Source organism: Talpa occidentalis, unplaced genomic scaffold, assembly GCF_014898055.3.
Source record: "Talpa occidentalis isolate TD23 unplaced genomic scaffold, MPIMG_talOcc4v2.1 talOcc4.2, whole genome shotgun sequence".
Lineage (NCBI taxonomy): Eukaryota > Metazoa > Chordata > Mammalia > Eulipotyphla > Talpidae > Talpa > Talpa occidentalis.
Genome location: NW_023602073.1, coordinates 24,468,944 through 24,483,791, shown reverse-complemented (window position 1 = coordinate 24,483,791; position 14,848 = coordinate 24,468,944). Strand labels below are relative to the sequence as shown.

Genomic DNA, 14,848 nt, shown 5'->3' with positions numbered 1-14,848 from the left:
AGCACCAGAAAATTAGAAACTTAATCACAGAAATGAATAAATCAGTAGATGAAACGGAATATTAAAGACTCACTTCCACTATATAATGTAAATGGAAAAGAAATGACAAGCAGAGAGAAGACCTACAAGAACCTGAGTCTATCGATCAAGAGATTCCAACAATAATACAAGTGTCTAAAAGAATGGACAGTGGAAATGATGAAAAAAATTCTAGAAAATTCTTGAGCACTCACAGATAAAATGTGCATACTGAGTGTCCTCCCCAGGTTCCTCCTGCAGGGGCTGAGCAGCCCCACACCATGACCCACCCTAGGAACTTTCAGAAAGAGGCTGGAGGACAGACTTTGGGGCCCTCAAGAGACAACTCAGGCCTGGAGGCCAGAAGACCCTGGAGCCAGGCCTGCCCAGTCCTCAGGGGAATCCAGCACAGACTCATGTCAGGCCCAGGTGAGGGATGTGCTGGGGACACAGACATTCACTTCAGCTGTTTGTGGTCTCAGGGGTTACTTTCCACATCCCTCCTCTAGTAGGTGGACACTAGTGGGCATGGCGAAACAAAGATGATGGACACAGAGAACAGGACACAGCAAAATCAACCAAAGGGGAGCAGGGACAGGAGAGAGGCCAAGGGTGAGGTGAGGGATCCGGGTCATCAGCCCTGCCCAGGTGAGCAGGCCCCAGGCCCCGGGAGGCAAGACTGAGGCTGTGGGACAGGGGTCTGCCCAGGATGAAGCGGGAAGAATAGCTGGTGTGTGTGATATGTCCCTGGTGATTCTGACCTCGGGGGAGGGTTTGTGGGTGATTAAGATGGAGCAAATAAGGAACTAAGCCCATGAGGGAACAAGATAATTCTAACTCCAGAGAAGAAAAGTATCCTGGTCTACTCACTGCTCTGCTGTGACTGGCTCTCAGGAGGTCATAATGCAAATCCTGAACCACATGTATCTAAAAACCTGCCAGAGGGGCCTCAGGGGGCAAATGCCTGTGCTGTGGATTCCCAGGGGCCACCTTCGAGGCCTCTTTGTCACACAGAGCCAGCTCTGAAGGCCTGGGCGAGAGGCCTGGGCAGTGTGGGCAGGGACTGCTCCAAGATCCTTGTTGAAGGTTTCAATGTGAAGTAGAACAAGGGGCCTGGGAGGGCTGTGGGGAAGATAGTGACCAGAGACCCTGAGAGGAAGCCACAGCTGTCAACCAAGAGAGGGAACAGAAAGAGGAAGCAAGTGCCCAGGCAGAGACAAACCAGGTCAAGTCCAGAGAGCAGCTGCTGCAGAACCTCCAAGAAGCAGATGCATGAGCATGTTGGGAGCTGACACTGAGGAGATGCTGAAAACTCAGACAGAGCCGACATTTCTGCCAGGCTGACAGGCACGCGGTGTTCTCCACCCTCCAGGCTGCTCAGAAAAATGTGTTTGCCCTCAGAGACTTTGAAGGACAGGCTGGAGGCCTTGACCTGCCCCCAGAGCGTGGCCACATTTGTGGGAGCTTGGATGATCCTGTGCCTCAGCTATTCTCTCTTTGCCTTAATTATTCTCTGCTTTGACGAGTCTGTACCTCTCAGTGGGCAGAAACAGGGAAAGTTTGAGTTAAGGAACCTCTCGGAGCAATAGTCCTGGTGTGAGCATCTATATGTGCTGGAAACAGCGTGTGCAGAAACAGCAACAGGTGTGATGGTGGGAGCAGCATAAACACTGAGACATCATTCCTAGTTTCTCCCTATTTCCCCACCTTGTCTGGGCCATCTGGTGACGTGTCCCTCACACACTTGTGCATTCCCCTTGTGCCTGCTGCTGCTTTGGTCCTTTTTATTTTCTGTCTGATGCTAGATAAAAGCAAGACTGCCCTTGGAGCTGGGCTGCCCCTTCGTGGTGTGGTCCCCCTAGTAATCCTTTTTCATGCTACCACCGCATGTCATAACCAGGCAATTGGTGCCCAGTGTGAGAAACCCGGTGTGGGACTGGGACGACCTCTCCCAGCTGGACTCCAACAAAAGGGAAGGACTTTTTGGAGGTCCCACTTCATTCCAGTGAGGAGTACAGGCAGCAAAGGGCGGGTCTTGCAAGCCTGCGGGGAGTCAAGTTAGGCATTTCTCCTGGAGGTTTTTGCCTTTTCTCTGCTTGTTGAGTTTTACCTTTGCTTTTAAACTCTGGGGAAAGCACTTATAAGTGAAGAGAAACAGCACAAATTACAATTAGAGTCTTTGAAAAGTAGAAAGATACAAAGTAACCAAGTGCCAGCTCCATAAATTACATCTAATCCTTAGACAACACAGTTCTCAGCACCCACAAGGAGGGAGTTGGACCTGGAAGCCTGGGAAGGCAGGGCCGTGGTTGAGGCCATCAGCGGGATGGGGACAGTATCTCCCCTTCCCTCGTGGAGTCTCTGGATCAGCACTGAGACCCGCTCAAGGGGATAAAAGATCTGACACCCGGAGGGCCCGGGGCTTCCTGCCCCAACACATCCTTCTCCTCTGCTCCCTCCTCTGCCGCCTCCAGCAAATTCTGAGCCCCCCAAAGAAATATGTTCTCGTGAAGCATGACAATCAAAGGGAGAAATATTATTTGAGGAGGAGGCCAGTGTCCCTAACATGAAAATTTGCCATTGACTGTTTGTAAAGAATTTAGAAAATCTATTTCTGACAATAGTATTCAAGTTCATTTACAAAAGAAATTTTGAAGCTGTAGAAATGGGTATGAAATGACCACAGGCTCCCTCCACCCCCGCCCCAGGTGGTGCAAGGGGTTAAGCCTCAGCACTATGAAGCTATCAGCAGCCACTGCAGCAGGAGTTCAATCCCCAGGCAGGGAGCTACACACATGGCGCAGATCTCTCCTGTCTCACCCACTGCTCCCCTCAGCAATGTATTTCAGTGGATCTACCTGTTCTGTTCCCCACTCTATCTCTGGCGAATCCTCTCACTGGCCCCCTCCCTCTCTGGCCTACACCCCACCTCTTGTATGCATAAATAAGCAAAATAAATCTTTTTTAAAAATACTAACCATGGCTCAGTATAGTGTCTGGATTCAGCATCTTTCGCAATTAGAAAAAAAACCCACTACAGTTGGCTGGTGAGGGGGCTGGGGGTGGGGCTGCCTCTGGTCTCTGCAAACACTGGACCCCAGTACTGGAATCATTGGATCCTCTCTGCTGCCTTCCCTCTGTGGAGGAATTTGGTCCTTCTTTTGTCCACCATGAGATACTGTTCTGCTCTGTTCTATGAGTATAAATTTCTCTTTCCCTGTGTTTTCCTAATCTTAAAATCTGACTGTTTAATGTAAAAATTGCTAAGTTACTTTGGACTTCTAATAAACTATACAGGACACTTAATGGTTGAGAAAAACTTCCAAATTGCTTATTGGGTCTGTGTAAAGTTTTGTTAAAACTAATTAGCCTTGTAAAAACTATAGAGTGAAAATGCAGCTCTTGTGAGTTAAATTCCAAACCTCAGATTTCTTTCTTTTTTTTTTTAAAGATTTATTTATTTATTTATTTACAAGACTGGGTACAGTCAGGAGCGCAGGAGGGTGAGAGATTTCACCAGAGCCAGAGGGGAGAGCAGAGCAGGCAGACCAACGAAGTACACTGCTGAGGGGAGCAGCGGGTGGCAGGAGAGGTCTGGTGCCATGTGGGACCCTCGAAGGGCAGCCGGGGATTGAACCAGCCAGCCTCGCAACCCAGTGCTCAACTGCTGTGCCACCGGGGAGGCCCCAAAATCAGATTTCTAGTGAGAGTCCAGGAACAAGCGAACTATAAAATAAGATCTTAATGTGTCTCTTCTCCTGTACACCTCATGGTACATAAAAAAAAGTTCAAGCCAACAAGTCACTCTTAAAAATATAAATTTGAGGGCCTCCCCTGGTGGCCCAGGCGTTTGAGCGTAGCTCTGTGAAGCTGTCCGCAGCCTCTGCAGCGCCAGTTCAATCGCAGCTGGCTGGCGAGGGTCCCACATGGCACTGCAGACCTCTCCTGTGGCGCCTGCTGCTCCCCTCAGCAGTGTAGTGGCAGGATAGGCACAGTGCAGGTTCTCTGATCTGGCAGACGGGGTAAAAGAGAGTCTTGGAGTCCTCAGTGTCTTTCTCAGGCTTCTATTGAGCTTCACATGCATTGCAGCAACCAGGTACATGGCAGGCTGGGGTGCCAGGGGGCCAAGAGGCCGGCAGGCCTCCAAGCCCCAAGTCTTTACTCTGGGCTTCTCTGGCTTCTTTTCCACCCTCCTCTCTGCTTCTGCTTCTCTTGGTGAGTGTCTCTCAGGACTCCTCCCATGGCCCACAGAAGTAAAGAAGACACTTTGCTACAATGTAACAACTGCAGGTACCCCCATCAGGCAGGGAAGTCCTGATGGTGGGAGGGCAGAAAAGCCTGAAAACCATTTGGCCTGCAATCAGTCTGCCACTCTGTCTCTGGTGAATCCTTTCACCCTCCCCTGCAACTGGTCTGTACCCTGGTTCTTGTATAAATAAATAAATAAATATTTTAAAAATTTTAAATAAAAAAATATACAAATTTGAGAAAAGTTTTCTCTAAAGGAATTAGTAAAAACAGTTTCTAAATTTAATCAACAAAAATGTCTGTGTTTTCACAGATAGAATAACTACTTTTTTTTTTTTTAGAATAACTACTTTTTAAAACTAATGCACATGACCAAAGCTTTAAAAAAAGAATCAAAATATCTCTGTTTCTATCACTGTCTAATGCCTTAGGAGTATTAGTTATAAATGACACCTATATAAAGTTTAATAAAAAATCCCCAATTTTGAGATCAGGATTTAAGATTTGGTAATGAAAAACTAGATCAAAACTTAATGGTTGACATCCCTTTTATTATTGAAACAAAATAAATCAAATACTTGGGAATAAATCTAACAAAAGAGGTAAAGGACCTATACAAAGAAAACTATAAAACACTGTTAAAAGAAATAGAAGAAGACACAAAGAAATGGAAAGACATCACCTGCTCATGGATTGGAAGAATAAGCATTATTAAAATGGCCATCCTACCAAAAGCAATATACAGATTCAGTGCTATTCCAATAAAAATTTCAATGTCATTCTTCAAAGAAATAGGACAATTATTGATGAAATTCATGTGGAATCACCAAAAACCCTGAATAGCCAAAGCTCTCCTGAAAAAAAAAAAAAAGGGAATGGAGGCATCACACTCCCAGACTTCAAACTATACTACAAAGCCATAATCATCAAAACTGCATGGTATTGGAACAAGAACAGACATAAAGACCAATGGAATTGAATAGAAAATCCAGAAATAAACCCACAGATTTATGATCAACTAATATTTGACAAAGAAGCAAAGACTATGCATTGGAGCAAAGAAAGTTTGTTCAATAAATGGTGCTGGGAAAACTGGGTCGCTACATGCAAAAGAATGAAGCTTGACCACTACCTCACACCATACACAAAAATCAAGTCAAAATGGATTAAAGAACTAGACGTAAGACCAGAAACCATAAAATACATAGAAGGAAATATAGGCGAAACACTACGTGATACTCACATCAAAGACATCTTTACAGACACATCACCCAAAGCAGTGATAGTGAAGGCAAAGATAAACAGCTGGGACTACATCAAAATAAAGAGCTTCTGCACAGCAAAAGAGACAATAACAAAAAGAAAGAGAAACCCCACCGACTGGGAGAACATTTTTGCACACAACACTAATGATAAAGGACTGATCACAAAAATCTGCAAAGAGCTGATGAGACTCAACACAAAGAAAATAATCCAGTCAAAAAATGGGCAGAAGAGCTAAAAAGAAACTTCTCTGAAGAGGAAATGCAAATGGCTAACAGGCATATGAAAAAATGTTCAACATCACTTGTCATCAGGGAAATGCAAATCAAAACTACAATGAGATACCATCTTACACCAGTGAGAATGGCACATATTAAAAAAACTAGCAACAACAAATGTTGACGAGGATGTGGAGAAAAAGGATCTCTCCTGCACTCTTGGTGGGAGAGCAAACTGGTCCAACCACTATGGAGAGCTGTGTGGAGATTTCTGGACCTACTAAACATAGAGCTTCCATATGATCCAGCAATTCCACTCCTAAGTATTTACCCAAAGGACACAGAAACATCAACTCCAAAGAGCACCTGCACCCCTATGTTTATAGCAGCACTATTTACAATAGCTAAGCTTTGGAAACTACTCAAATGCCCAAAAATAGATGACTGGATCAAGAAGATGTGGTACATATACACGATGGAATATTACTCAGCATTCAAAAAAGATAAACACATGCAATTTGCAGCAACATGGATGGCGCTGGAAGGGATCATGCTCAGTGAAATAGGCCAGAAAGAAAAAGAAAAATACCAGATGGTCTCACTCATAGCAGGAATCTAGAAAACTTAAATAAAGGACCAGGAAAATGAATAACTATAAGAAAGTGAAAATCAAAATCAACAAAAAACTATGAACCAGAGACATTTTGTGGGAGGATGGGGGGTGGGAGGGGAGGGATTGGGGTCAGAATGGGGGGGTGCAATTGTATGGGGAATATAAAAATAAAATTTATTATTTAAAAAAAACAAAAAAAACAAAAATGCTTTGGAAAGATTGTAAACAAATAAAATAAGGAAATTTGAAATAAAAAAAAAGAAAGTGAAAATCAAAATCAACAAACAACTATGAACCAGAGACACTCTATGGGTGGTGGGGGGCGGGTAAGGGAGGGATTGGGGTCAAAATAAGGGGATTGCAAGTGTATGGGGAATATAAAAATAAAATTTATTTTTAAAATAAATAAATAAATAAAGACAGGAAAAAAAAAAACTTAATGGTTGAATTTGAAGCATGCAAGCCTTACAGTTTTCATGTTGAGTATCAATACTTTATGTTGAAATGTCTTTATTTTCAAAAGGAAGCACACAGTATTCAGGGAAAAAAAAAGAGTAATTGACCTAGTCTACATCAAAAAAGATAAGTTTGCATTTTGATAATTAGACCTAAATCTCTTTATAAAATACTTTTCCAGAAAAATCCCAAATTGACTTCTTTCTTTCCCCTTGTCCTAGCAAAAACTAAACCCCACCAACTGGGAGAACATTTTTGCACACAACACTAATGATAAAGGACTGATCACAAAAATCTGCAAAGAACTGATGAGACTCAACAACAACAAAGAAATAATCCAGTCAAAAAATGGGCAGAAGATCTAAAAAGAAACTTCTCTAAAGAGGAAATGCAAATGGCTAACAGGCATATGAAAAAATGTTCAACATCACTTGTAATCAGGGAAATGCAAATCAAAACTACCATGAAATACCATCTAACACCAGTGAGAATGGCACATATTAAAAAAACTAGCAACAACAAATGTTGGCGAGGGTGTGGAGAAAAAGGAACTCTCCTGCACTGTTGATGGGAGTGCAAACTGGTCCAACCACTATGGAGAGCTGTGTGGAGATTTCTGGACCTACTAAACATAGAGCTTCCATATGTTCCAGCAATTCCACTCCTAGGTATTTACCCAAAGGACACAGAAACATCAACTCCAAAGAACACCTGCACCCCTATGTTTATAGCAGCACTGTTTACAATAGCTAAGCTTTGGAATCAACCCAAATGCCCAAAAATAGATGACTGGATCAAGAAGATGTGGTACATATACACCATGGAATATTACTCAGCATTCAAAAAAGATAAACACATGCAAGTTGCAGCAACATGGATGGTGCTGGAAGGGATCATGCTCAGCGAAATAAGACAGAAAGAAAAAGAAAAATACCGGATGGTCTCATAACAGGAATCTAGAAAACTTAAGTAAGGGACCAGGAAAATGAATATCTATAAGAGAGTGAAAATTATAATCAACAAACAACTATGAACCAGAGACACTTTATGAGGGGATGGGGGAGGTGGGGAGGGATTGGGGTCAAAATAAAGGGGTTGCAAATGCTTGGGGAATATAAAAATAAAAAAAATTAAAATAAAAATAAATAAATAAAAAACTAGCCTCATGAGCAAGTTACTTAGCAACACTGAATTCCTCACAGGTATGTAGGAAATGTATATGATATTAAGTCTCTCTTATTTTTCTTGGTTTTCATCAAGCTATCTGGTATTTGCCTAAGAAAGAAATTTGGTTTTTGGGATGTTAGAATTTGCAACTCTGGAATTAATTTAAAATTCCAGTCCTAAGAAAAACTAACAGCTACAATTGGTATCTCTCCCTTAAATTTTTTCTTTTATCATTATTTATTTTTTTTTCTTTCTTTTTTTTTATAGAGGCATGTTTTATTTATTTATTTATTTGTTTGTTTGTTTGTTTGTTTTGTTTATACATGCACTGGGTACAGTCAGAAGTGCGGGAGGGTGAGAGAATTCACCAGAGCCAGAGCGGGGAGCAGAGCAGGCAGAAGGACCGAAGTACACTGCTGAGGGGAGCAGCAGGCGGCAGAAGAGGTCTGCGCGCCATGTGGGACCCTCCTCAGGTGGGCGGGGAGCAGCCAGGGATCGAACCAGTGCTGCAGAGGTTGCGGGCAGCTTCGCAACCCAGCGCTCAACCGCTGTGCCACCGGGGAGGCCCTTTTATCATTATTTAAATGGTGGCCAAATTTCATATAAAACTAAGGTCTTATTAAGTTTAAGAATGAGAATTTGTTAAACAATATCACTTTCTCTAAATATTGTTGAGCTTGCCGGTTTATTTTTTGCTTCTTAAGATAACTAAAATTTAATGGCATCTCACCTAAACAAATTAAGACAATTAAAATGTGTTTCTGTATGAGTTATCCAGGATAATAGGGTGGTCCCCAGGTAAAGGGGAAGTTCCAGGTTCCCTGCCCCACCCAAAGGAAGGGAGAGAAGGGAGCTGAGAAGGGAGAGAAGAAGCTGCAGTGGAGACTAAGAAGGAAAGAGGCAGGATGGAGCCAAAAGGAGACCTGGAGGAGGCACATGGAGCCAAGAGACACGTGAAGAAACTACACTTGCCTTTTGGTCTTGGACTGGGTGACACCGGCATGGGCGAGAGACCAGTGGGGAGGTGACAATGGTGGTTTTGTAACAGGGTGGTCCCCAGGAAAGGGGGAGGTTCCCTGCCCCACCCAAGGGAGGGTGGAGCTGAGCAAGAAGAGGAGAAGCAGAAGAGACTGAGGAAGGAAGGAGGATGGAGCCAGGAGACATGGAGGAGGCGCATGGAGCCTAGAGACACGTGAAGAAACTGCGCTTGTCTTTTGGTCGTGAACGGGTTGACACAGATGTGGGTGAGACCCGTGGGGAGGTGACAATGGCAGCTTTTATCTTGATGTTGATTTTGCTCTTTTTCTTCCGGGCTTGTCCGGTTGTTTCTGACCCTTTTCTGTGGGTCCCCACTGGAAGATGCTTTAGACTTGTGGCAGGCTTTGGGGCCTTGCTCTGGGCCAATCCCATATGGATGGACTTTTACCCACGAGGGGATGGGTAACTTTGGGTGCTTCATTTAGAAACTAGACTCTGCCTTACCTGTATTGTTTCCTAGTTTTATTAAAGTTCCTTTTCATTAAAGTCTCCTATGTTTTGTGTTGATGCGGCGGATGGCAGAACCCATTTAGAATAGGCAGGTTTGCGGGGTTTGGGCTGCCCCTCTCCCTGTCCTAACAGTTTTTGTCTTGATTTTGATTTTGCTCTTTTCCTCCCAGACTTGTCTGGTTGTTTCTGATCCTTTTCTGTGGGTCCCCACTGGAAGGCGCTTTAGACTTGGGACAGGCTTTCAGGCCTTGCCCTAGGTCAATCCTGTTTGGGTGGACTTTTCCCCACAAGGGGACAGGTAAATTTGGATGCTTGATTTAGAAACTATATTCTTTACCTTTCCTGTATTGTTTACTAATTGTATTAATGTTCCTTTTCATTTAAGTCTCATATGTTTTGTGTTGATGCGGTGGATGGCAGAACCTATTTAGAGCAGGCAGGTTTGTGGTGTCTGGGCTGCCCCTCTCCCTGACCTCTAACAGATTCTTTGTCTTTTCTGTATTGTTTACTAATTGTGTTAAAGTTCCTTTCCATTAAATTCTTAAATGTTTTGTGTCGATGCGGCAAGCAGCTTTGGGGGTTCTGGGGTGCCCCTCTCCCTGCCCTGTAACAGACTGACTACTGACACCTCCTGGATGACAAGTGACAGGGCCCAAGGATGTCGCCAGCTCCCCAATGACATGGTTTCTGTGGTTGAGCCTAGGGTAACCCTGGATGTCACAGGTAAGATATTAATTTTCTGATTGCTATAGGAGCCACTTACTCTGTACTCACCCAGCATTCTGGATCACCTTCCCCTCCTCACAAAATATAATAGGCATGCCTTGATGGCAGACAGACTAGAAAGACTGGAAAGGAGGTGCCCTAAGACAAGAACCTGACTCACAAGGAGGTAGGGATAGAGGGAAATAGCATGACCATTAACTCAGCTGTAGAGGTCATGACCCTTAGACACCAGGGCCTTATCACAAGGCATGAGACCCAAGCAGGATCAGATGCTCTAGGGAGTGGAGCACAGACCTGAGGGGATAGATTTGGAGATTGGGCCCATCCTGGAATCTCCACTCCCCATCCTGGTATCTCCAGTCCCTCTTGGATTCTGCGTGGTTATCCAAAATCAGCAACCAACTGAAGGCTCACAAGGAGTGACCACCCCAAACAGAAGAGGACTGTGTCTGTAAAGTCTCTGCACTGGCTCAGGGCAGCACTCCCTCTGCCCACCTGTGAATGTGCAGGTACTTCTTCTTACCAACTCCCTCCCTCCACAGGGCAGCAGCTTCCTGCCCGCCTGTGACCTGTCAAGGCCACCTGCCTGCAACCACGCAGGCCTCTCTCAGCAAAACCTGCCCCTTTCCCTTTCCCTAATAAACCTGGTCTTTAAATATAACTACTGTCTCTGTCTTGTGGAGAAACTCGCCTGGGAAACTCGCCGCGTGCCACTGACAGGTGTCTGCTGACACCTTTCCCAGAGTGAACCCCAGGACCCCGCTGTAACGCAACCAACCTATTCCAGGTGGGTTTATGAACGGTTCTAGCAGCCACATGTTCCTCGCTGTTGTTTGTAGTCGCCGCTCTCCTCCGCACACTCCACTGCTCTCCACCCTCGACAAGGCACCCCCACCCTACTCCAGGTGCCGCCATCAGGCCTGCGTTCAGGCCTGCAGGGTTCCGTCATCTCATTTAATGGCGGGAGGGCTGAAAAGCCTGATGCTTTTTACCTTACCCTACAATCCACCCCCTCGGGTTTTCTGCCAGACCATCTACATACAGACAATTTTGTTTCTTAGCAAACATCAACAATGCAGCCATGGCCCACAAAAGTAAATAGTATACATCACACTATAACCACAAAATACAATAGAACACAAGTTAGTCCAGGCGAGGTACCAACCTAGTGGCAAAAGACATTTATTGGCACCAGCAGATGATCCACGACATCTGCTGCCGAAGGTATTGCAGCATGCAAGAGGGAACTACCTTATTTAACTCACAATAATCCACCGTCATGCACTAAGAGCCATCGGCCTTCTTCACCGGCCACACCGGTAAATTGTGGGAGCTGTGGGCAGTACACACAATGCCCGCTTTCTCCAGTTCTGATATTGTACCCATAATTTCCTTGTAGCCTCCAGGCAACCGATATTGCTTGGTATTAGTCATTCGCCTAGGGACTGGCAGGTGTATGGGAAGAAGTTTAGTATGTCTCTCACCACTGCCTTTACCATATGCACTCTAAGGTGAAACTCTCCGGCTGTGGTCTCTAGCTATAAGCCACGGAGTACATCCACCCCCAGGATGTACTCCAGGGTGGACGATACATATACTTTATACTCTTTCAGGGGTAATCGCCCAATCCCCAGAGATAGTCTCGCTGCTGTCACCTTGACACTCTGGCCTCCATAGCCATCAATACAAGTAGACCCGTGAAATCTTTCTGGATTTCCATAGAGCAGAGTACATTCTGTGTCTGCCAGAGCTAAAACTTTAGTTTTAGCCAGAGCTTTGCACGTTAGTCGGGGACCAGTGGATGGCAAGCTCCACATGTGGCCTCCGGTCCCCGCCAGTCCCCTGTGGACAGGTTCCTTGGCCCTCACCCTATTTGAAAGCGATCAGGCCATCACCAGAGAATGGGGTTGGCAGCAAGTGATCTTCCAGGCGCAGGGCGCATGCCTGAAGCCTGGAGCTTCCAGGCTCCCCCTGAGCAGCAGTCCTTCTCATGGGCATGAACCTCTGGTCTTCTTTCAGCTGCTGCCATAATTCCAACAAATATAGATTGGACTGTGCGTGTATTTTACTGCTGTCTACACCTGCTCTCACTAAATCTGTCCACATTTGGTTATGGGTGACTTTAATAGGTTCTGTGATGCCAAGAGGCTTCCTTTCCCTCCTTGGCATTCCTTTTGACTTTTCAACAACTACCCGTATTCCCTTCTGAGTTTGAGAGTGCCGGATCTCAACTTTGCCCAAGCTGGCTATCATTGTTGTGACGTTGTGTACCTGACGTCCCACATGGGGTGCTAGAAATGCCATGAGGGATCCAAATGAGGATGAGGGGGCATTCTTTAATACCAAGTCTCTCAGCCCTGCTGTGAAACGCTCGTAGTCAGGACCACAGGTATTCACATTAAACATGGCCTGCCGCATTCCCAATTCACGAAGGACTTGTACCAGCTCGTCATACGTCTGCCATCCGCTTACTGTGTCTGGCACGTCTCCTGCATAAGCCCAGACTGTCCATATGGCAGCCATTATCCATTCCAGGAAGGTGTGGTCGCCCTGGCCATACCGCCGGCTATTCTGTACCCTCTGTCGCAAGGACGGTGTAAAGTCATGGAGGCCAGGCTTTCCATCACTTCTGCTGTGCAAATAATCCCATCCACCCCCAGGTCCCATAAACGTAGCAGCCAGGCTGCCAAGGGTTCCCCTGGTTTCTGGTGGAACTGTTTGCCCAGTCCACCAGTTCCACCTGGGTGTATGGTCGATAGGTAGTAAATTCTGCCATTTGTGGTGGTCCAGCAGACTGACCCCCCTCCCCCCGGGGCCATGAGGGCCACTTGGGGCCCCCTGGGGCCACTTCATTTCTGAGTCACCACCAGGTGGGCCCGGAGCATGGGACCAGCCTCCTCCTCCTCTCCAGAGGAGTCCGGCATCTCCGGGGTCACAGGTTGGTTTGCCATCGCCAGTTGGGACTCGGGCAAAGGGCCAGCCTCCCTCTCCTCCTCTTCTGAGGAGGGGTCTGGCATCTCTGGAGTCGCAGGTTGTTTTCCCACTACTGGCTGCGATTCGGGCAAAGGGCCAGCCTCCCTCTCCTTCCTTCCTGAGACGGAGTCTGGCATCTCCAGAACAGTGGGTTGGTTTCTCCGAACTTCTTCCTCCAGAATCCTCAAACATTGTTGCAGTTTCTACATCTCTTCCCACATCTCATCCCATACTTGCTAGATTCTAGATTGCTCTTTTTGCCTGGACTCTTACAGAGCTGTGAGAAACACCCATCCCACGGCTCCTGCCGCCTTGCGGGCACTGCATGCATTCAGGGTTTCTTCTATTTCATACAGGGCCTGTTCCAACTGCCCTGCCGATCCATCTACCTCTGGCCACTCCTGGGGAGGTGCCCACAGGGCGAGGAGGTCGGCCATCGAGTACCATCTGCTCGTGGCCAGCCACCCGGCAATCCCTCCCCAGGTTCCAAAGGGTTTCGTCTGTGTAGAGCCGTCCTGCTTTGAACCGTGCTTCCGTCTACACCAGTTGTAATGCAAACAACCCATCCCAGGTAGGTTTATGAACAGATTTAGCAGTCACATGCTCTTCAGCGTTGTTTGTAGTCACTGTACTCCTCCGTACGGGGTGGAATTGGGTGATCTCCGGCAGCGTGTCAAAATTAACCGCCTTGGAGACCAGCTGCTGCTTGGAGCCCGGCTAAGAGGATGAAGCGTCTCAGCGAGCCCTGCCCCCGCGACCCGCGACAGTGTCAGTCTGGGATTCCCAGCCAGGCTCCTGGCGGGGACCTGCTTCAGGGCCTGGGGCATGGTTGTGTCAGTGAAGTGGACCTGATCTGCGTGGCCTCGAGCAAACTGAAAAACATGTTCTCTTTGATTAGAGGTCAGGGTGGAAGAGAGGATAACGTGTAATCATGACACCGAAGGTTATAGGTGTAAACTTAGGTAAGTTAACGAATTCTTTGGTGTAGGTAGTGGGGTGGTTAGTCAAAGAGCTGAGAGGCTTTTCAATCTGGGAGAGATCAGACAGAGGGGAAGGATCATGGACTCCAGCTACTCCTTCGGTCCCCACAACCTCCCTAAGGGGACAAAGAGGACGAATGTGAGAGCAGGTGTGGTGGCTGGGAGGTGAAAGGGGGGGCAGGACTGGGGAGCTGAAGGAGGTGAAGACTGAAAAACTAGAGGATTAGAGAATGCAGAAGAGGGGTCCGGAGAGGGCGAAGAGTGAGAGGAGTCTGGAGATTTGGAAAGTACAACTGGTTTTCAGGAGGGAGGGACGGGAGCGCACAAGAAAGCAACTGGACATGAGGGATCTCTGACCATGTTCCATTGCAGTGACAGAGACTGTTTAAGTCTGCAAGGACCATGAAATGGAAAGTGCTATGTCCCGGCCAGTGAGAGCCATTCTCCAATGGCTGTGCAGTGTTGCAGGAGAAGACGAGACGCTGAGGCGCAGATCTGGCCTGAGTCCCAGAGGATCGAGGTTTGAGAGAAGGCATCCCAGAGGGGTGGCCAGGCTCGGCTTGGAATGTGTGGACCCCATGGCTAAGTTGGCTCCTCTCCCCAATGAATGGGGGTACAGACTCAGGACCGCAGCATCCCACGACCTGATCTGACCTATGGGGCACAGGCCCTGAATTGCGGCGCCGAACGACCGGGTC

At 46.6% G+C, this 14,848-nt stretch overlaps 1 protein-coding gene across 1 annotated transcript in view; it reads right to left on the bottom strand.

Moving 5' to 3' along the window:
* LOC119251061 (golgin subfamily A member 2-like) overlaps positions 1-14,848 on the bottom strand; it is a 111,685-nt gene that overhangs the window by 52,091 nt on the left and 44,746 nt on the right. The window contains 1 exon segment of the mRNA XM_037518565.2: positions 13,813-13,887. Coding sequence (XP_037374462.2) covers positions 13,813-13,887 — 75 coding nt within the window.